Consider the following 24192-nt stretch of genomic DNA (forward strand, 5'->3'; position numbering starts at 1 on the left):
CTGCTTTCCAAAGCATAATTAAAGATGGAATATTACATCAAGGCCCTGGGTAGGTGCTTTGCCAGTCAGAAGCACATTTCACACCAATTTTTTCACCTTTTCTTTGGTAACACACTCCTCGCAGTCACAGTCAAAGAAATAGGAGTCTCTCAGCCGGTTATTTCTGTCTTCTGTGGGATACAAGAGATCAATGTAGCTGGTGAAAACCTGTATGGTAAAAACACAGCAATCAATCAGTGAGAAGCAGTATAACTATACATATTTATCACTACTGCTTCTGGTATATGTAGTATGACACCTATATATTCATGCAACCTGCGGATCCCTGCAGCCACATCACCTGCCTGTTCCCCTCCCATTCCAAGCCTCTCGGCAGCACCACCACTTGCAGTTTGCAGTCTCCAGAGAAGTGTTTCCTTTCCTATTCGTTATGGAATTTCCCCTCAAATATTAGCCTGGCTTAAACCCAGGACAGCAAGATTCAGGTGTGGATAAGGAAACTACCACAGCATAAATCTCAGGTTCCTGTCAGACTACAAAGAAATGCCTACTTTTCAGAAGTAAAATAATGATTTCAGGTATCCTGCTTAGGATAAATCACAGCGGCCTGGTTTTTTTGGAGGCTGGAATCTCAGATTTTTCCTTCTGAAAACCTGCAAAAATTGGGGCAACAGCAGTCGCTAGGAGCTTTAGAAACTTAGGACAAGACCTTTAGATCTCAGAAGAGAGGCCCAGTGCTCCAGTTCTAGGAGAATGAATATCAGATTTACTTCAGCAATATTTTAAAGCAAAGAAAACCTGCTTTTGAACATTTTAAAAGCCCTTCATACATGCTATTCTTAAGTTTTCCTCTACTTCAATGCTCTTCAGAAAAGAACCCCTGCAACTAGCTTTAATGCTCTATTTTTAAGGTGAAATCTCCCCCAAGAAACATGTCACGCACAGCGCAGTTGATCGTTTGGCAGACAGAGGAATAGCTTTAGTTCCATTTCCTTATTTCTAGCTATTTGAAACATTTTGCTCAGTCTTTATGCTTTAGGTTTCTTTTTTCTTTAAAGTCAAATGTAGATGTAATTTCATACAGTACATCTTCTTCTGTGGGATCTCACACCTTCCCTCACACTCCTCCCTCCCCTATTTTCAAAGCACACAAAACGCTGGAACCGCATTTACACCAGAAACGTTGCGATGCAATGACTCCACTGAACCTGAAGATGGAGACACAGGCTGTAAGACCGCACAGAGCCTCGCAAAAATCACCATCTCCACGTTTATGAAGTCCTTAAGCGTCAGAAAAGCGACCTCAAAAAAGCCATGAGGTCCTGGAGACCTCATGCAGCTCTTAAGACAACTCAATCAAAAGAATATGCTAAGCACAGTCAATACTCCACATCACTACCTCTCAAGAGTTAGCCCTCCCCAAAACCACTGAAAACATCGGGATTCCACAGTAAAATTCCCTAACCAGGATCAGCCCTTGTCCAATACCACAATGCATTTGCAGTGACTGCCAACATCACAGACAAAACATCGTGTTAGTAAATGGCATAGAAAGAAGTGGCTCACGAGTCATTCAGCCTTCCAGCATATTAAACTCCTTTTGTTCACAATGGTGAACAGCTATAATCCACAAAAATAACCTCCCTCCTCCTCTTCAGAACTGCTATCACACACTTGAGAAGCAGTGGGAGTTATCAAAATCAAATCTGAACTTATTCTGAGCAGCATTAACCTCACCTAAGTTAACAAATGAGCCATTGAAACTCTATGCAAATCCCATCCCCAGAGAGAACATTCAGCATCTTCATCCCCTGCAGACATTTGAACATCCTCCTCAAGTCCATTTAACATCTTTTTGCTTTTCTTTATAAAGCAAAAAGCCGCCCTGCCAAGTTCATTATTTGATTGAGAAAGTTTCAAGGTAAAGCCGGAGTCTTCCTCAACTGCCCAGAATTTCAGTCACCATTGTTCAGCTTCACCTAAACCCACACTCCTGTGCTCCTGGGACTTACCAGCAAACACTACCGAGGTGATACGAGCAAGTCCCATGTTTTGTGGATGCTGTGTCCAAACAGAAGTCAGAGGACTTATCTGTACCCATTTACCTTGTTTATTCTGGCTTCAACTCCAATGCGTTACTATTATACTGGGAACTATTACTGCAGTAATAATTTGCTTTGATCTTGGAATTTCAAAGCAGCAGCCAAACATCAGTGAACTCAGCCTCATTTTACAGCTGGGTAAAGCAAGCCAGAGCTGGCAGATACACAGTGACTGCTGCAGGTGCCCTTCCCTTGTTTTAACACAAAAGAGGACACTGCCTGCGAGAATCCCTCCAGAGCCACCCCAACCTTCCATAGCAACATCTTACATTTCTCTGAGAAATGAGATCCTTCCTCCCTATGATTAAACTAATTGAAATGAATCCTGAAACGCAGAATGGACCCTACTTTTCGGATGCATGCATCCAGAGTACATTCAAACACAATGCATTTACCTCCTCTCCAGGCTCAATCTCTTTAACAGCTCTGACTTCAGCCAAGGTCCCCTTGTAAGTTACAATCACATTTGGGCAACAGCTATGGTTCATCAGTGCAACACTGCAAAAGCAGAAAAGTAAACCTTTTCACCCACCGCCAACAGGCAAAAAGCTAAGCACCACTTCACATGTAAGTCTGAAGGATTGAGTCCGTCTCCCTCCATAAGCTGTTTTTATTCTGAGGCTTAACATGAAGGTAACCTTGGTAAAATCTGTTGTAGTGTTATTTATTGTAATGATATGGAGAGCGGCTGTGCGAATGAATCATTACAGTTTTTAAATCCTGTTACTGCAGGCCCAGGCAAGTTATTATTTTCCCATTCTCATAGTGCTATGGGACAGCTAACAGGGGCACTCACATAGCTTAACTATCTACATCCTAGTTAGGTACCCTTGATAGACAGACTGTTCTCAGAGAAGAAAGGAAGAGAAACAAATCTAACCTAAAGGAAACAAGCAAACAGAAGAAAACAAAGTCATTTGCTGCATCAAAACTTAAGGCTCCTATGAAAAGGTAAACAGCCTCTATTTCTGAAGTGGGGAAGGAAGAGATCTCTCTTATACAAGTACACAACTTACAGAAAAACTTCAGACTGCTCAGGAAAACAACTCCCCCTTACTACCAAGCTTGGAGAAAGTGCAATTTGCTGCTTATTTGAGATAAAGCGTATAATTTTAATTCTTTCTCTAGCAGAATCATAGTTGTCTCTTCAGTCTTTTAAGCTCACAGGCATAGCTGTTAAGTAGGAAAGATGTGGCTCTTGCCTGCTGATCATTTACAAACAAAGGGTGGTGATAGATGCGTTTCCAGAACATCCCGGTTTCATTCTCTCCTCTCCCCATCATGACTCTGATCCTGTGCATTTCAAGGTCTTAATTTCCAATCTGTAAATCACAGATACAGACTTCAGACAGGCCTGCCTGAAGAAGGAGAATCTGTGAAGCAAGGACTATCTACTATTGTCTGTATGCAGCACTTAACAAAATCAGGTCCTGCTTCAATGTGGCATCTGGAAGTTTCAGATTACTTTGACACAGATAAGCTACTGGTAATCTATGCCTCACAAGGAAGTCAACCTAAGCAGACCGTGATAACGCTTTCAGTACAGGGTTTGCAAAGAACAGGGGTGGAAAATATCCTTCTTGGCTACATGAAGTGGGAAGGACACTTTCATTTAAATGGAAGAGATGCTCCTCAGCCTTGAAAGAGAGCTGTGCTCCCCAGTCCACAAACTGCAGTTAATATTTAACATCTAACATCTGCAGATTCCTTGTAAAGCTAAGAAACACGCACATATTTTTTCCACTGTCACAACAAGGAGGCTGACAGAAGTTATGAAAGGGATTTACTGTCTGCTGAGGAACAAAGGTAGAAGGGACGTTGTTAAGAGAACACCAGGTGAAGGAATATACCCAGCCAAAACAGAAGGTTGTGACTAGAGCAAGTCACCTGCAATCCTTTTCATTTTGCTTTGATCATTACATGATATCCATGTCCAGAATCTGCTAGCCAAGGAAGTGTTTCCTACCAACCTCTAAGCTTCAAAATAAATTACAAGTGCAATTTTACCAAAATCACCAGATATTTACAGAAACCTGCAGCAAACCTTTGGCCATATTTTATTTGCTAATCAAAGACATTTAAAACTAGACTATCAGGTATTTAATTAAATTTCTTTCAGTAAAGATCTGCTTCCATAGATGTGCGAGAATCTTTGGGGTTTTTTTTAAGTAAGTAAATTTTAACTTGCAAAATATCAACATCAACCTACTCAGGAAATATGGCTGATCCCAAATGGGAGAGTTCTTCATCTTCAATTGTGAAGCCATTACAGTTAACCTAAGGAAAAAGAGAAAGAGGCTGGATCAGCTTCTGGTCTGCTAAGCACTCCACACTCACATGTCACATTCTTATACTTCAAAGTCAATTGCAGTAATTTGCTTACAGTTTTCTTTCCATCTCACCAGTACTCACAGGGAGCTACATGACATCTTAAAAAGTGAAGACAAAGTCCCTATTCAAAGGGATGTACAGGACACTAAATAACTGACAGTCCCAACACTTACTTGCACCTATTCCGGACACAATATTGGGTGGTTGCTCCTTGGAAAGTCCAGCAAAAGAAATGGGGCTTGAAAGCGTCAGGCAAAGTGAGGCCATTGCACGAAAGAAAGCCTGACACTGACAGGGCAAAAAGACTTCATTTGGCTATGACAAATAAAGAGCTGGAGCAGAACTACACGTATTAGGATGTGGGGATGAAGAGCAGCAAACTCGGCAGGGCTGGAGCAGTACACAGCCTTCATGGAGCATATGGTACAGAGACCTGCCACAATGACATCTGTCATCAAGCACTGCACATATCAGCTACAGCTAAAGCACATATAAAGAACAAAGGCAGTGGGAAAAACTTGAGCCTAATAAAGACACAGAATAAGAGGGGACAGAAGAAGGACAGAGTATGAGAGGAAATGTATTCCTAATTTAAACAGACACAGGACCAAAAGGGCTCATTTATAAATCCTTTTTCATAGGATAGATTCAATCAGGTTTTAAAACTTTCTCCCTCTTTTACTTCACTAAACTCAAGGGACTCATACAGGAGTTTCAGCTCTGTTTAACGCTGCTTGTGCAACTAAGCAAGAAAAATGCACCTCAGCTGAGCACTTTATTCTCCTTTCACTGTGAGTCACACACATGCCAACATGAAGAGCACCCTCTCCACATGCACCAACATCTCCCTACAACCTAAACGTTCACAGAAGCACCAGTAAAGCACTAGAATAACTACTACTACTACTATCACATAGCTAAGTCCAACTGAAGCTACAATGGGCACAGGAAAGTCAAATCAAATACGAAGTATTTGCTCTGGAAGGGTAAGAGTTGACAAATGCTACCAACAATGATACATCCCACAAGCTGGAACGCAGCTCAGAATGGATTTTAGAAATACACAGACACTTCCAAAAGCCAAAGCCACTCCTGAGGTATGAAGTGTTCAGGATGAGCTCACAATTAAGAGTCCTGTTTCTCTGATTCACTCACAAATACCTTTGCTATCTTTGCTTGATCTTTATCAAGCTATTTTTAGCAAGGTAGCATCCGAAGGCTCCCTGTCTCTTCAGACAGGCATGCTACTGCTCTAGCCAATGCATGAGCATACCTGAACCAAAACCAAAATATAACTGCTGAATACAAAAACAACAGAAGGGAAAGATTACATCAACAGCAAGTGATAACATAAGGCGATGAAGGCTGAAACGAAGAACAGCGTCATGGTTCTGAATCACAGGGAAATACTTAAAAAAGATGTAGTGAGTTATCATCAACTCCCTCCACTAAGCCAGAGACAGCCCACTTCTCAAATACATCATATCGGAAATGACAGAAGGGATGAGATACCACTGGTTTCTCCTGATGAATGCATGACTGAAAAGGGCAACGTGGAGGGCGACAGTAGAGCATGAGGCTGTTTCCAGTGGTGGAAAAGAGAATGTGCAAAGAGAGGCATGAAATTATGCAAGGTCTTCTAGGAAAGGAAGAGTTCAGGAACCTGAGACAAGAGAAAAACCATCTGAAGAGCATGACAAGGTGAGACTGAGGAGGAAGAGCACTAGTCTCAACAGGTATGTTGTACAGGGGCAAAAGAGAGACTGATACCAGCATTTGGGGTCCTTTGCTCCACTCAGAAGGACTGACTATACCTTAGCCATGTTGAGTAAGAAACATCACACAAAGCCCACAAAAAGCAGCGAGGAAGGCGTCAGAGGTATCCAAGTCCCAAATGACTGCCCTGACCCACAGGGAGAAGGAACGCCAACTGGAGCAGCAAGGTATACAACATGAGGCCAGAGGAAGTGTTGAAGCAAAACAAAGGAGCAGCTGCTTATCCATACTATTGCTTTTAGGTCAAGTTCACTAATTCTTGCACATACCAAGTACAGACACTCCTCTCCTTCTTCTAGGAAGATTTATGCTGGGGCTCAAAGGACTTGTGCCCTGTAAAACACTTCTGAGGAGCATCTGAGTGACCTTTGGAGATTTGTAGTTCAAGAAATGGTAAAGTCCACAGTAGCAGATGATCAGGATGAGCTTAAGGTGACAACTAAGGGCGACATTAAACCAGACATTAAATCTCCAGAGAAGACTGGATGAAATAGCACATCTGGGAGTCAGCAGTTAACAAAAGTCAGTTAAAGCACCACGATCTGGTGGAGCTGGTGCAGGACAAGAGGGGAAGGGAAAGTCATAGCCCAAAATAATGTAACCTTTGGGGATTCTAGCTACATTCTAACAAAAGCATTCAGAAACACCCCAAGGAACTGGATGTACTGATGTATTTAAAGTATCCCACTGATGAATATAAATTGTGAAGTCTTCACGACAGAAAGAACTTTTCATTGAAGGGAAAAATACCATTAGAAACAACACAATGGATGATGAGCAGATGCCAAACATGTTAAAGAAACATTCCCCTACAGAATAACTGTACCTCTGTATTAAGGAAATAGTAACTGTGCCAGGGTACTGCCACCTCAGCTTTCATCACAGCACTCTCTTGCCCCCATCTCAAACAAAAATAAACTTTTTACTCAGATGCTGAAGTTTAAAACTAGCTTATTTTGAAGTACCAGAAGAAAGAAAATGAATCTTTCAGTATTCCACTGGTGAATTATTCCATCCACTACAATACATTCAATTTAGATGCATATGAAAAGCAGGAGAGAAAGAAAAAAAAAAAACACACAAAAAAAAAAGAGGTGACACGTTTCAGAAGCTATCTAAGAAGACACCTTGCCCTTCCTTCATCTCTCCAGATGACCAAGCTACCTGACTGCATTTAAAAGCCACACAACAGATCAAAGTTTCAGACCGCTCTTTCTACTTCTCTGAAGTTTACTCCTTGCAAAGGTCAAACACAAGGATGACCCAACCCACAAGGATTTCCACAAGTCTGAAGCCTGAAGGATTTTGCTCCTGCAGGGTCTCAGACCAGCAGCCTTCTGTGTAAGTCAAACAAGAGCTGCACTATCTTTGGCACACAAGAAGCCTAACTTTGACAGGGTCTAATACAGGCTGTTTCTCCCTTTTCTTCAGTGTTTGAAAAGCACCTCACAGAAATTCTACAGACGAGTCTCCTCCCGACTGAAATGGGACATGTCCGGCCGCTTGCCCTCAAGGAAGTGGATCTTCTTCATCAAGCACACTCAGCTCTAAGGTAAGTGAAGAGCTACCACTTGTGTAGCCATTAACACTTCTCCCCCTCCACAAAGGCTAAACTCCTACAGCACCATCCACCTAAGCAGGCTGTACTCTAGCCAACTTACTTGTGCAAAGAGAACTACAAGGGCAGCATTGTCAGGGTACTCCAAGTGCTTTGAGTAAAAGTGATGAAGAGCAGCAATGTCGTTCTGAATCAGCTCTCTCTTTTCATTGTCTAGTTTGTCAAGGTCTGTGGACAAAGAATACATTCCATTTCAGTAACAGGAACACTCCCCCACGAACTGCAGCTAGACTTAGGTTAGAACAAGCCTGGACTTAAACAGAAACCCTTTAAGGAACAGCTACTTGGAAGCACTGCAAGAAGTGTCTGTTAATGCTGCTTCTGCCCAAGCTACATGTGCACTACCAGAGCACGCAGGATTACAAATCATTTTCTAACATCTTTACATTAGCAGGTAATTGGACACGTTTCCTTTTCTGGGAGAAGGGTTACAGTCTATAAAGTGTATTTGTTAACCCTAGCAAACAGGCAGCAACTGTGGGTACCTGTCCTCAGCTGTCTAACACAATCTTATCAACTAGTCCCATCTACAGCGGTATGAAGTCAGAGTCAACATCAAACTTCTTAAAACATGCTTTACATCAGGAAACTTCCTCATACAGACCTAACACTTATCAGTACAAACCAGCCCAGAAGGCTGTTTATCCCTGCTTTCAAAAGATGTGGTCTTTCGCAGCAGGGAAACTCGCTATTTGTGGCTGTGTGTGACAGGGACCTAACAAAGGTTGACAGCAGTGCTGAGGCTGGTCACCAAGAGCACCCTTTGCACCAAGGGAAGGATAATATGAGGGTGTCCAGGAGTGCAATCCTCCTGATCTACTGCAGGCACCTGCCTCAGGAAGTAACAAACAGTGCCTGAGAATGCCCATCAGGGTATGCTTAACCTGCAGGTATTGAAGGACAATAGGAGACAGCAGGAACACAATGGAAATGTGCTGCCACACCTGCCAAGTGTATTTCCTTATGGGTTTGTTCAGATTTACACTCAAGCCCATGACAGGTTCTACCCAAGGCTGTGGCCACTGAACCTTTTCCTGCCTGGTCCATGCAAGGTACATGATGGACCACATACTCCTGGTCACTTCTCTTTCCTGAGGAGCAGACTGTTGGGAAGTGTTTTTCCTAATGCTCTCCCTTCAGTGGCAATGTCACCAGCTCACTCCTGCTCTGAGAGAGCCAGTAACTCATCAGCTTTCTCTCTCCAACTCAAAATAATAGTGGAGAGAAAAATCATGCACAAACCAAAAAGGCTACACAACAGTGGAAGGGGGAAATGATTTATAGCAGCAGATGTAAATGACAGGAGAGTCACAAAAAAAGAAAGAGGAAAATGAAATGGGACAATTTGATGAGAATTAGGACAAAACAGAAATAATTTTTGAGTTTCCAACTGAAAGCGAGGTGCCTTTTCCTCTTCTCACAGGGTGTTCAACTTGTAAGGCAACTGCTGAACATGACAAAGGTGTACTAAGAGATGAGGAGAGTCAAGGCAGAGGAACAAGGCTCTTACTAACAAAACCATGGGCTCCTAGAGAACAAGGGGGACACTGCAACAGAAAAATCATTTCATCCTTTTAGCTCCAAATTAATAAATTATTGAAGACAAGCTGCAGTGCAGAAGAATAATACAGAAATTACTTCAGCACTTACCCATCCTCCTCAACCTCAATCCTACTAACCTACCTGTAAAAAACATCCTTGCCTTAGGCAAAGGCAAATGTTGGCATTTTCCCCCCTTCATTTGTCCCAGGAGCTGTGACTGGAGCTTTTGTTCAGGAAGCAAGTAAGACTGTAGTGTTGCTGTGCTTGGTTACTTTGCTACCTCAAGTCCTAGAGAGGACTGAATTTATTCAGCATTTTACAAAGGGTTGTGGAAGCCATCAGAGTGAGAAATGTGAATATACAAACCTATTATCTCCTTGTATATTACCCCCAGCACCAAGAGAAATGACAGACCAGTGAATGCTATGCCAGGCTGGTTACTAGTCCCCTATTTGCTCGGCTTCTAACTCTGCCTCACCGGACGTAAGCAGGAGCCTTCCAGTTAAAAGCAAGCCATTGCCTCATCTCCTTCCTTGGATTATTTTGGAGCACTTAGGACACGGAATTTCAACACAATTATGTACAACATGTCAGATTTGACTGGCAGTGACAGATACTGAAGCACAGTCCAGAGGGTACTGCAATTAGCCCCTTAGTCACTGTCATCATCAAGCAACTGTGCTGTCTCTGATTTTATGCCTCCCGGTAACAAATACCAGCTATTTTAATTTTACAACATCACAATTCTCAAAAGACACTAAAGTACCAGTAACCACGAGATGGATGTACGCTATATGATTAATTCTGTCTAGGTTTTCACCCTGTTTCATAGCCCCCACAAGCAACCAAGGAGGAGGAGGGAAAGGAAAAAGAAAGAAAGAAGAGCACTGCAGTTTAAAAAAGCCAAGGAACCACAATTCTCTTTGTTTACTCCCTTCCTCCAACAGGAGCGGGATGCTCTGAAAGGTTTTGATGGAGAGGGGCTAGGGGAAGCAAGTCATGAATACAGATAACTGCCTCCGTCTACCTGCAAGCCTCTTTTACTTACGTGATTCAAACTCTTTTACAGCAAGCAGTTTCTCCGACTGTGTTCTTTCAGGGTGAGTTTTCTACCAATAAGGAAAAAAAATGAAGCAACAATATTGTATTATTTCAAGTTAGCAGTTTTATCTAATGCATAACATGCGTATTCCCACCTGCAAGACAAACCCTTATCCACACTGTACAGACTTTACAGAAGTTGATGAATAGCAATGAGTTAAATTAACTGACCTTAGTAAAGCCACAGAAACATTCTCTCTGCACCCCATTAGGCAGTCAAGGATTAACTCCTATCAAATTTATATACATAAACTGAACAGTGTTTTAAATATGTCATTTACTTTGTTCTAGACACCCCAAAAGCCGCTAACAATAGCAAGCAGGCAGGGGACAGGCTTTGCTTTGAGGAAAGCGAATAAACTGACTGTTGACAGAGTTCAAAAGCAATGCTCCATTGTTGGCCTAAGGCCACTTCTTTGTAATCTTGGCCATTAAATATGGCTTTGCAGGTGGCCCAGCAGCTGAGGTTCAGGGACTAGGGTTTGCATATTTAGCTTTTATATGACATGTAGCATTCTCCCCCCTCCCTGTAAATGATAAAAGCACAAGTTTACTCCAATGGCTTTTTGTCATTAAACATTTGATTTTGTTTATGGATCACCACTAAACCATGCTTTAATTAAGTCACACACATATACACATCTACACATGCAGCAAGTATGCTGCTGCCTTCGCAGCAGGTCACCAAAATCCTTGCTCCACATAGTATCCAGATTGCCCTTGTCACATAAGCAGACCTCAATCACACAAATGTGCTTCAAAGAGGATTTGTTTTTTTGCAGAGAGAGTTTAGGGCTTTATAAAGATACACAGCACAATAACCTTGAAACTCGTGAATCCTGTCCTCTCCCTGTAAGCACTTGTGTTATCTTCAGCATCCATACAGTTAGGAAACACTGAAATGGAGGTTGACAATGCAATCTTATGTCCTTACCAAAGACCAAGGGCCTGAAATTTCTCTCCATCTCTGTTTTTCACCAGTTATCTCCAGTAATCATACATATTTATGCCTGAATGCCTCAGAGGTGTTCTTGGCTCACTAGGAGTTATATACTACACAATGCTATGCAGATATAGCTGAAATACAGAACAGGCAACTGCTTCATACAGACTTCAATGCCTGCATGCAGGTAGCACTAGGAACATTCCTTGGAGTTGTAGACTAAGTCTTATTCTTCCTTCTCTTCACCAACATGGCCTTGGTACTAGCCCACACATGTGGGCCAGAGCTCCAATCTATCAGAATGGAGGCTGAAATACCAGGCACATTGTAAAACCTTTCCAGTCTCTGTTCAACAGCACCTTGGCCAAAGGTTATATCTACACAGCTCAAAAAACCTCACTAGCTTTTGCCATCCCCCTCCAAAAGTCTCTGGCTGGACTATGGTGGCTCTGACGCTGCTGCAGCGGTCCGAGTTCATTCAGCTGCTCATGTGTTACAGGAAGCTAGTACGTGTGTGCTTTGCAGGGACACTGTCAGTCAGTTGTCATCTTCCTGCCTTCCCTGGCACCCAGAGTAGGAATGTACCTCCCAAGTTTAGCCTCCTGCTCACCTGCTTGGCAAGAATCCTTGCTGTTAGCCTCACTGTCTCCGAGGGATTCCAGTTCTGCCCAAAAGCACACATAGCAGAACACTCCAGCTTGTGCATCGGCCAATCTTCCTTCTGAAAATGCAGAAAAATAGTTAAAAAGAAAAAAAACAAAGGCAAAAAAAAAAGCAAGCCATGAAGATAAAGTGATGAAAAAGAGGATGCAGAAAGTCCTGCCACATCCTAGAGGTCAAGTGAAATGTGTTTCCTTTAACAAAATAAGATGACGCTCACTAAATCTGAACAAAAGCTGGAGTCACGTTTAAGGGGTGCAGCTATCCTGCTTTGCTCCAACAAATTCACAAGGGATGAGTTAAGGTCAGAACATCTTCATTTATTCAATGGAGAAAAAAATAAAAAGGAATGAAATGACAAAGAAGCAAACAGACAACATGATTTATAAATCACCAGTTCTTATTGTTCAGATCAAGCATGTGAGGACAGAGGAGGTCTGAGCTTGATGGCTTTATTGGGTTCATTTCCATTTAATACCTTGGCCCCTCATTACAAGGCGACCCTGGTGTAATCAGGAGTAATGCAGCTAAAGTCAATGGATTCACAATCACTGTAAGAATCAGTACATGGAAGGTCAGAACCAGACCTACTGAACTGGATTATCAGATTGTTTCCCGAGATGTTGTAGAATAGGCAATAAAAAACACACTAATAAAGACAAACAGGTTTTAGTTAAGAATGTTTAGCATATTCCTAGCTCAACATAGAGTAACACTTGGAGCAATGGCACAAGCCATGGGGCTTTTGGCACTCTACAGATTTCCTCCAAAGCAACAGGATCTTTCAAAGATGAGCACGGAATCAGAGATTAACACTGCACTGGCACAGGCTGTCTTCAGACTGCATCAAAATTCATCTTATTTATTTAACTGTGGAAATATTCTTATTTCTCCATGTGAGCAATGCACAGTTATTTATTTCTGTATCTCACCCCAGACACATTTTTATAGCACTGTGTTAGAACAGACCTAGAGCGTCCTGCTTCTACAGCATCAACTTGGGGATGTTGGGCAGCATCAACTTTTGTTTTCAGACCAGATTTAAACTGGTGGAAAATGGCAGCAGAGGAAAGAAGACACAATAAATCCCACAAACATAGAGTTAATTGAAATTGAAAACCTGAAAACCTTTTTTTTTGCAACATCCAGAAAGTTCTTAATTCCCCTTACTGTGATTCACCCAGTATCACGGATCCTGTGTTAGCCCACTGAAAAAAACAAATGAATCAATATACAACAGAGTGACTGAGGAGCAGGTACAGAAGAAACAGCTTCCCTCAGCTACCTAACCACTGATGGCAAGGGCCATTTGAGACACTCTAGTTTACCTAAAACACCTATTGTGGAGAGGGACTCTTCATCAGAGACTGTAGCAATAGGACAAGGGGCAATGGGTTCAAACTGAAACAGGGGAAGCTCAGGATAGATCCAAGGGAGAAGTTCTTCCATGCGAGTGTGGCGAGGCCATGGCACAAGTTGCCCAGAGAAGCTGTGGCTGCCCCATCCCTGGCAGTGCTCAAGGCCAGGCTGGACAGAGCCTTAGGAGACATGGTCCAGCGTGAGGTGCCCCCACCAATGGCAGGGGGTTGGAACTGGGTGATCTTAAGGCCCTTTCCAACCTAAACCATTCTGTGATTCTACATAGGAGCAGTAAATATGATCCAGGTCTACTGGGAGATGCATTCCTTGTAGGAGCTACAGCTGAAGGTCACATAGGACAACACAAGGCACCTCAAAAGAACAGGTGAATAAGGATCTTCAGTGTCTTCTGCCTTGGCTGGTCCACCTATTTATAGATTTTGCAGGTCAAAACAAAATCTGAGATCATAAACTTCAGAGTTTGCACACCAAAAACTCTTCCATTGAAACCAGCTGTTTAAACTGCTCTGGGCATGAACAGCTTTAAGAGTTTATTTTATTAGGGTAAAAAAGTGAACCCCTACCCCAGCCTGGTGTAGGATTTGAAGCAGTGCAACACTGCGAGGATATTCAACCCTTCGCAATGTCAACTTCATTGTCCTCGATATCTCAGTAAAGTACTTCAGAAAAAACTCTACATACAGGCTGCTTGAAATAAGCTCAGTGTAAATGTTCTAGGAGGACGCAGCAATACAGACCAGGAGAACCAAAATAGTACATTACACTGTAATCATGCCATGTGAAATTACACTCACAGCTCTCCTACAGCTGTCACACTACAAAATGAATCCTCAGATAGGCCTATGTCCCAAGACCTTTTTCCTGATAGCTTCTGTTTAGGAACCCACAGATAAGACTAAGAAGGGAAAGAGATCTCATCTCTCACCCTGTCTTGCACACCCATGACACTCACCAACTCCAGTGTGATTGCTGGATGTGCAAAAAGTGAAGGCACAGAACCTGAAGTCTCACAGGACCCATGCTCATACACACCAGTGAGATAAACAGGAGACATTACCCAATGAAAGAAAACATCAAAATGCAAAATCACATGCCTGTCTCAAACCAGTGGTTTTAAAAATCCATGTGTTCCCTTTATTCTTCACACATTGTTAATTAAAATCTTTCCCCAGGCAGGATCATACTGAGTTATATGAACTAGTAGGGAGGTTAAAGGGACAAGATAGGGCTGAATTGTGCAAAATGAGATAAAAGCCCAAAACACCACAAGAAAAGAGAGTACTGATGACTGAGTAATACCTGGGCTGGAAACACTGTGGCAGCAGTTTTCTCTGTGAGCACAGCAGGACTGTATTTTGCATTCTTTCCCAGGTTTTTCTCTAAGTAGTTTGAATTATAACAAGTAGCACTGTTCTAGTTGAACCCTTGATGCTACATTAATGATATTTTCTTCCTATTTTCACAACATCCACAGTATTTTTCCCATCATTTAGACGTGAGTGACAACATTTTTGGAAGGGCAATTCTTTCAAGCTTATGCTTTTCACATCAAAGCATGGAAACCATCTTCTCCAAGTTCTTCAAAGTGACTCCACCATCCAAGACTACTGAATTCATTCCCAGAACACTGTCATATAGCTCAGGAAAAAAAAAAACAATCAAAACAAAAACCAACCCACCAAAGCTGTAATACTTAAAAAAATGAGACTCAAGTCCCAACAATTTCTGTGCTATTTCATTTGATGGAAAAGAAACCCACACAAATACTAGACAGAAGCGCTGGGCGAGTGTATGAGTTAAGCCCACTTCTTCAACAGCTTATGGCCCAATTATGTTCAAATGGCATCCAACTCTTTAATCCAGCTTCAGTGAGGCAGCTTCTGATGCCCAATATTACCTGTTAAAGTTCTCTGACAGAGAACTCACCAAGCAGTGAAGGCAAGAGTTTCACATGACTTCATCACAGCCATTCTTCCCTACCATCATTTACCAAATGCTGGGCCACAGAGGATGCTTGGCTTCCATGGCTTAGCGTTCAAACAGTTCACAGGAGACATTTAGCAAAGAAAATTACATTGAGAAAGTTTCTGGATAGTGGGACAGACACATCCCCAAAGCAATCTTAAGCAGGGTCTTGCAGTGTCAGATCCCTCTTGTGCAGAATCACTGCAGCAAGAAGTTTGTGAAGAGGAGTGGGCAATTTCTACAAGATCCCATTTGTAACACATCTGCTTGATGCTGATTCTACAACTACATTTTGAGGCTTTCTAGTTAAATATACACATTTCCCTTACTCCCAAAATACCAACTGCAGCACTCTTTAACACGACATGTTCAGACAAACCAGTGAATATTTGTTTGAAATATATTTCAAATATGGAAAGTCATGACAAAAACATCTCTTTTTGCACTTTGTCCAGCTGATCTCCACTCTGTCTGGGACAAATAATAGCTATGTGTAATAACAGATAGAGGAGCTCCAGTAGCTGGTTCAAGTTCACAGATTCCACAATTGCAACCACATAACCCTCTTAAAACATTTCTCTTCAGAGTGTTTCAGCAGCTAATTTCTGAGGAGAAAAAATGAGCACAGGTCTCCTGCTGTTCCACTAAAATTACTATAATTTAAGAAGTCAAGACCCAAACAGCTGCAGATGGGGTCAGAAAGCCACTATATAATAACAGGCCTGTGCTTCGAGGAGGCAAGAGTGGAGAGCAGAACAGTATGGATCAGCTGGAAATCACAAACCCTTTTAAAAGGAGAACTGGATTAGGGGCTGGTGAAAGGCAGAGGCAGCAAACCCAGGCTGGATCCTACCAATCCAAAGAACATTTCAAGGCAGCAAGGACAGGCAATGAAGACAACGTCCACTCTCACATGCCCCGCATCTGTGACTGAATCTACACCTATCAAAGATCCATCTTAATACAGGCCAAACTTAAGGTTAGTTATCTAAAAAGCAACATAATAGACCAGAACAGGCAAAAGACATGTTATTACTAAGAATTGTGCCAGGGCCACCCCATGTGCAAATACATGCGTACAGAGAGAGCCCTACACAAATCAGCCACCATATCACCTCAAGACTTTGGTTCTTTCCCTAGGTTCAGTCCCTCACACTCCAATGTGACACCACACCAGCAACCAGGGCAAAGGAATTACCCTGCAAACCAGAACAGGATCCGTGCATCAAACACGTGGCCATATGGCAGGAGATGCACTCTTTTCATCAAGCCAATGTATCTTTGCGTACCTATTCCCCATTTGGAGAAACAGAAAGGCCACAAAGGCTGCTGTGAGGCTTCATTCATTACATGCTTGGAAAGCATCCTCAAAACAAGGATACTGTATGGCTCAGAGTGGGAAACATATGCAGTGTCACTAACTTAATTTTCAATAACCATGGAATTCTGAGGAAGGAAAAGATCTCATTCAACACAAATCTCTAGAAAAAGACTAGAGAGAGGAAGATGTCTGCAATTATAAAATCTGGAATGCTGAAAAAGACATCAAAAAAACGTGTTTCCGGCTGCTCACTTCAGCCTCTTTCTCTTGTTTCCTTCTGATCCATCTCTCGCCACCACTAGAAATAATTCCTATGAATTGTGGTATAGCAGATCTTTAAGGAAGAAAAGAGGAAGCTTAAAACATTTGGTTTTCTATCCCATACAATATACTTCATATGATAGACACCTGGCAAACTAAATTACAATAAGCATCAACATACTAACCAACACAGGAAAACATAACCATGGGTTGGGTACATGTAAATTTTAGCTGAACTGAGCAAGGAAAACATGGATTTACAGGGAAAATTTAACTTAAAAATTAAAAGCAGAATGAACAATGCCATCATAATCCTCAAGTACAGCCCTGCCCTTTTGTTAGCGTTGCATGAAGAAGTCTCCCATCCGTGGAGGCAAAAGGGACACATTTACTGTACATCCCAGTGTTACAAGTTTAATATCAAGACACAGACGTCCTTTTTGGCTTTGACAAAGTATTGCTGAACTGCTGAAAAGTGCCTTTGAACAAGACGGGGACGAAGATGCTGTGCAGGCTGTCTGTGCAGCACGCACAGTCAGTGGAGACTGGTTTCTAGAGAATATTATGGCTGAAGGTAACTTTCAAAGAATTCAATCTCAGCAACTTTCATAAATTTCAGCAGACTGACTCAGAAACATGGAATATAGTGTTATATCAGCTAGGGAGTCAAAAGCCATATGCGTAGCACCAGTAAGAGTGAAGCGCTAGTACCTGTGCTTGCCATACAATTGTCCAGATGCCACAATATCTAACAAAGGCCTTTATATCTAAATCATCATACTACACACCAAGGGACTTGGAGGTAAAAGCAAAGAACCATGGGTTAGCAGAAATAAGTTCTACTACTTCCACCATGACATCTACTTGCTGTTTTTTCTTGGCACAAATCACTGAGCTTTCCTACTTGAGTAAATCTTCCTTGCCTGCTTCATAAACCAGTGTGAATTTTATATGGTAAAAGAAGCTCACAATCTCAGGTAAAAAGCACTACACAGCCAATAAATTGCTTTGTTCAAGTATATTCTTCCCTCACCTAGTTAAAAGCTTCCTAAGAAATACTGTCATATGGTAACATCTCTTACAAATAAGCATTTCTTATGAATGAATCATGCGGTTTCTCCTCTCCAGAGCCTTAAGGAGCTCATACAGAAAGTGCTTGCTTTCTTCCCAGCCATGTCAGGCTGTCAGTCTTTCAATACTCTGTAAACTATAGCAAATTTTGTTAAAAACTTGCTTCTTTTGAGCATTTTGAGTCCTCCCGGTGCTTCAAAAACAAAAGGCCATTTGATTCACCCACAATGCACTAAAGCACTGTGAGAAAGCAGGAATGTGGGGAGGCAAAAGAAGGAAAACTAAGGGGAAGCCAGGTTAGCTTTGGAACTTGTGCAACAGGAGAGCAAGATACATCCTTGAAATAGAACTGGGAGCCATCTCCAAAGTGCTCAGGAACTGAACACACACAACCACAATGCCTCTGTCCAGATAATGACAACGGAGAACACTTTGCTTGCAACCCACACACTCAATAGCACGCTGTCATGGAGGAGGTTTGGCTTATTTATAGCTAACACGTAGCTACATGCCAGATCTTTGGTGACTCAAATCTGCTCCATACCCTGTGCCCAGCACCACAGATCTTACATAGCTTACATTATTTAGCTAGCAATCCACTTGAGTTTTTCCACACATAAGCTGGATAGTTCTTCCCTATCAAGCTGACAGCCCACAAAGGCTAGATACTAGTTCTGGCCAAAAATATTGCTTTGAAAGGTGCTTATTGTAGTTTGAAGGTAAAAAAACAGAACTAAAACTGCATGCAAGTATTTTGGATGTCTTTAGATTGCTCTACCTCTGTGTATGCTTATATTCTGTTTACAGGAGCTTTTAGAAAACAAGGTATACAAAAAGAACAAAAGTTGCCAGAGTGAGTGAGTTAGGGAGAAAGCATGGTGGGTTTCAACTGGTTATGACCACGGTCAGCTGCGGCCACCCACAATATTTGCAGAGTCTAAAAAACACCCACAAGAAAACCCTCTGAAGATGGCTATTTAGTGATCTGATTTTTCCATTAGACACAGACTCTCCTACCAGTATAGGGAGCTAACATTTAATCATCTGGTTTGTGCTTAAAGAAAGAATAGAGACATAATTAGTGGGCTGACAGGCAGCTCTAATCAAAGTCTCAGTGGTACCAAGCCCTGGAGCTACTGATCTTGAAAGACTCATGCAGACCATGTCCAAATCCTGTAACTGTCCAATGCACAACTCCATGGTCAGCATCTGGAGGTTGCTGAGATTAGCTGCACTACTATTAACCAAAGCTACAATTAGAGACTATCATTGCCACACAAACAAAAACTGCAGCTCAGCAACCCCCAACCTCTTCCCCCCGCCCCCAGCATCTTCACAAATTGTGTTACCATACCTGACATTCCACATCGCAGTAAAAGGCCTGTTTACATCTTCCACACTTGGACAATCCTTCTTTCCTTAAAGAGAAAAGAGAAGTTATTCTAGTCTATAAATCTGAATGAAAAACCAATGTACACCCCTATCACTTTGTGCACAGTATTTTGCATTTCACAGTGAAAACTGTATTTTCTTCAGAACACTACAACTACAGCTTGAACCTCATCTTCTGAGAGCAGACACTATGTTTATTTAGTTTCAAAAGCAAGCTTTTCCTAACAACTGTTATTATGCAAAAGCACTCTGCTCTCCTCACAAACTGCTGGGTTTGGAAACGTGCTGTTCTCTGCTGTTGGATAGACAGCATTATTTTTTGTCACTATATGATGTATAGTAGTAGCTCACTTGTCCTTGTTTTCCAGACTTCCCAATTGCTTTGCATACTTCCCCATCAGTATTAACCCTTTTCTTCTGCTCTGCCACTTCCATTGCTTCTGTCTGGTTACAGAAAGCATGATGTTGTTTCAACAACAACTGCATCCCAACACCAAGAAAACACAGAATCATAGCTGGAAGGGACCTGAAGATCATCTAGTTCTAACTCCCTACCACAGGCAGGGACACCTTGCACTAAACTATGTTACCCAAGACTCCATTCAACCTAGCCTTGAACACTGTCAGGGATGGAGCATTCACAACTTCCTTGGGCAACCCATTCCAGGGCCTCACCACCCTCACAGTAAAGAACTTCTTCCTTATATCAATCTAAACTTCCCATGTTTAGGTTTGAACCATGTTGCATTATTAATACAGTGTTTGATCTCCTGTCACCACATGGGATGTCACCACAGCCTGTACTGTCCTGCTAACATCTGCTCCAATATCTATGTTTTCTAAGGCGACCTAAAGCTCACACTCTCCTGTTTTTCCTTTTTTAATATTTGTATCTCAATACAGGAACTGCCAAAAGGGAGGTCCTTTTCTGTTTCAAGTGTTTCTGTGTTACAGCAGATTCCATCAAAAATAGAGCATACGTTACCAAACGTGATGTTTTGTTGTGACAGCAATAGGGATCTCTCAGCAGCATTTGATAAATAGTCTACACACCCTCCCAGGTATAAGTGGCAAAACACTGTCTTAAACTGAGGTGAAGTCACTGGAGTAAAACAGGGTGAGTGTCCTTGTGCAATGCAATAGTATTCAACACTTCAGAGATCACTTGCACTTGAAGTCCATCAAGTGTAGCAAGTCTTGACATTCTCTGATTGCTCTTGCGAAGTAGAAGGCGCAACATAAGCGAGCCAGGCTAACATCATGACCCTACTTGCTGACTGTGTATATCTCAAGCACAATTGGGTAATTAAAGTCACAAATACTACCAGCTGCAAATACAAATCTAGTTCCATTCTGTCCATTTTACTACAGCAGTTCCACAACCACTTAACAAAGACTAGTGCTGAGCCCACAGCCCTCTTCCTAAACTCTTTGCAAGTTCAAGAGAACCTAGAATGTACTAACACAACAGGGCACAGTCACAAAATGCACTTCTGAGCACTGGCAGGTCAAGTTACATCATGAGGTACCTTTCCTCTTAGTGGAACCTCATCACATTGGTGTGAAGTAGGTTTCAGACTGCCCCATTGCAACCTCACTGAATTCAGAACATTCCTTGCTCACTGTGCTCCTCATGAGCTCTATAGGAGAAGCTAGCAGGCAGAACAAGCAGCATTTAAGTAGGCTGCTCCCACAGATGATCTTTAAAACTATTATCTCTACAATATTGCTTCACATGAGTGAAGCATAGGAAATACTCTTTGGTCCTCTACAGAGATAAATCTTCTGGATGTGACAAACAAAACCAGCCAGCTCCCCACAGGGGAATTTGTGGTTAGGAATAAAAGGAAAACCAAACAGAAAAAAAGATAGAAAAGCCACCAGTGTGAAGGAGAGGAAAATCACCTCAGCTTCAGTTCTTCTGTTCTTCAAATTAATGGGACTTGCTTCACTAACTTCACTAGGTGCATATTAGGTGTAAAGAGAGGGATGAATAAAGTAAGTAATGTAAGTAGATAACCTAACGAGGAAAGAGTCGACGAGAAGAAAATTGAAAGCGTGAGTTAATATGACAGGACAAGAGATGAAAATACCTACTGAAATGTAATAATCATATTCTTTGGTCTGACTCTCAGTCTACATACACAAGCAATCTGTATTGACAGAAACAGCAAAAGTGCAACAGTTGCTTTCTTTTACTGAAACAAACGCTAACATTTGCTCCGAGTTACAACCAGGTAAGCACTGCAATTCCTCCGCAACCTGCCAGGAGTCAGGACTAAGCCTTGCACCTCTCACACACGTGGTGCAGTGTGACACACCAGTGTCCCATCTATGCCCAGCGTGCCAACGATAACCCTCAGCCACTTGCTTTCCATTTCACTGCCGCAGCTGACAGAGAGGTTGAAATACCCAGTGCAGGTCAAACCACCCCTCCACACAACTGCTGAGCCCCCAGAACCCCCGAGCGCCCCGCAGCCTGCCAGAGCCTGGAGCTGGCACCGAAACCCGGGAATGGAATGAAACACACAATGGAACACTTGGTTAAGCCGGTACCAGGGCAGCACGCCTGCGTCAGCAGCACTGGGCTTTAAATGCTAACAGCCTTAGGAGGACGAACCTCCCACACCGCTTGTGCCTTGCCATAGTAAGCTGCCAGAAGATGAAGGTTTCAGAGCAGCAGAAACACACGGAGTATTTCTGTGTATTTCATTACAGACACATACATCCCGTTCATGTATATCCCATTCTCACCAACACAATGCGGGATTTAGGCAATCGCAGACCCTTTCTCAATTATCAAAACATCATTAAAGTCAACGAATATTATGTTACTGCAAAACCACGAGGATCAGTGGAAGTTCCCACAGCTGCAAGGTGCCTCGTGCCAGCGTACGTGCACAGCAAAGCTCTTTCGTTTTATCTCCTCTTTCCCGAACTGTTGAGCAAGGAAAACCAGTTCTGAGCTAAGTTTCAGCACGGCGCTGCCGTCAGAGAACCCCGAGCAGGGGAGGAAGAGGAGGAGCAGGGCAGGTGTGCAAAGGCAGGCCTCGGGCCCCCGGCAACCCCTCAGCGGGCCCTGCTGCTGCTAACGGGACCTCGGCGGCAGCCCGGTGCCCGCTGCCCGGGCCGGGGGACGCGAGTGGGCCGCCCGCTGCCAGTCGAACCGCGAGCAGCCTCCCCGGGGTCAGCCCCGCCGAGGAGCCTTCACGGCCGTGCCTTGGGCCCGCCCCAGGCCTCCCTACCTGGCGAAGCAGCCGTCGCAGTGGCTGCCGCGCTCGCTGGCGGTCAGCACGGCGGTGTAGGCCGGGCAACTGAAGAGCAGCTCCCCCACGGCGAAACGCCGGAGTGTCCGCAGCCCCCGGCCCTTGCCGGAGCTGGCGAACTTCTCCAGGCCGCACAGCTCCGCCACTGCCTCCGACCGCATCCCGCCGCGGGGAAGGCTCCCCCTCTTCGTCGGTAGCGGGAGCCGGGGAGGCCACAGCCGTGGCCCGCCGCTCCCGCCTGCCCCTGCCGGCGCGGGGAGCGCCTCCTCCGGGCAGCGGGGGATGAGCCGGAGGCTGCGCAGGCGGGAAGCCGCCTTGCCGCTGTGGGAGAGCCGCCAGGGGTACGGCTCCCTCAGGCCGGTGTTAGGTAGGAGGCTGACCGCACACACCGCGCTCACAGGCGGGAGAGACCTCCCCGAGACCCAGCAAGGAATACCTCAGGGAACGGACTCACCCCGCCGATCTCACAGCTTCTTGCCTGTATACGAGCGGTTCTGCTGTTCAGGTGGCAGCTGACTTCAGGTGTTGTGACTCGCTGGGTAACAAGGGCTTGATTTATGTAAGTCCTGTGATTGTCAGGTTTCCCCACCGCCCTTCCTGATTTGTACCACCTGCTGCAGGGCTGTAAGGGCAGAGGGAGAAGCTGCACCTCAGTATGAGGAAGAACGAACTTACTTTGTGGATGGCAGAGCGCTGGGACAGGCTGCAGAGGGGTTGTGGACCTGGGTTCCTGTGTAACCTGCTCTAGGTGGCCCTGGCTTGGCAGAGGGCTTGGACTAGATCTCCTTCCAACCCTAATGATTCTGTGACCCATTCCTGGGGTGACGTGAGGAAGCAAGGCCACTGGAGATGGCGGGGTGGGCAAATGGCCTATGGAGGAGGCCAGCCCACCCTGCTGCAGTTGGGCTACCCTGAGCATTAGGCCAGGGCCTTGTCCAGGCCTTGCGGATGCCAGAGCTTGGTTACTGCTCAGGGCTGGAAGGCTGACCATTCCCTCCTAGTATGGTAGGATAATATCCTGTAGTCTGAGCCAAAAATATCCCGTGGAATTAAGGGAAAATTTCATACAATGGGCTTCTCATTATAATAAATCAGTCAACCAGCAAAGGGACAAAACAACAAGGTCTGAATGTGCCAGCAACAGCCATGCTGTAAATAAAACCCTCCAACAATAAGAAAATACTGAATTTCTACAAAGTATGAATTCCTATGCTAGAACTGAATGAATCTATTACTCAAATCCCAATGCAACCCAAGGGAAACCCGTAAAGCTGTCTGTATTAAGTGCTACAGCTTTGTGCCTATTTTGCATGTAATTATCAGTTTTAGAACACCCTGATACAGCCCTAAGAGAGTATTCCTGTCAGAAATACAAGTGCACGTGAATGAAATGACATGAAAGTGAATGAAAATAGTTTTGATGTCACTTGTAGTGCACAAGCAGTGTAGACTGATGTAAGCAT

The 24192-nt window shown here is 43.5% G+C and overlaps 1 protein-coding gene across 1 annotated transcript in view; it reads right to left on the reverse strand.

The window, feature by feature from the left end:
- SMYD2 (SET and MYND domain containing 2) overlaps window positions 1-23030 on the reverse strand; it is a 29531-nt gene extending 6501 nt beyond the window's left edge. Inside the window, exons 1-8 of the mRNA XM_057397042.1 lie at window positions 22709-23030; window positions 19426-19489; window positions 12024-12134; window positions 10418-10478; window positions 7871-7995; window positions 4312-4379; window positions 2498-2600; window positions 97-207 (exon numbers count right to left, since the gene is read on the reverse strand). Of these exons, the coding sequence (XP_057253025.1) occupies window positions 97-207; window positions 2498-2600; window positions 4312-4379; window positions 7871-7995; window positions 10418-10478; window positions 12024-12134; window positions 19426-19489; window positions 22709-22890 (825 nt within the window). The 5' untranslated portion in view covers window positions 22891-23030. The remainder of the gene's footprint in view (window positions 1-96; window positions 208-2497; window positions 2601-4311; window positions 4380-7870; window positions 7996-10417; window positions 10479-12023; window positions 12135-19425; window positions 19490-22708) is intronic.
- Window positions 23031-24192: the final 1162 nt, after the last annotated feature.

The sequence above is a fragment of the Pezoporus wallicus genome, unplaced genomic scaffold, assembly GCF_028554395.1.
Source record: "Pezoporus wallicus isolate ANWC-B61680 ecotype Strahan unplaced genomic scaffold, APGP_CSIRO_Pwel_v1 contig_14703, whole genome shotgun sequence".
NCBI lineage: Eukaryota > Metazoa > Chordata > Aves > Psittaciformes > Psittacidae > Pezoporus > Pezoporus wallicus.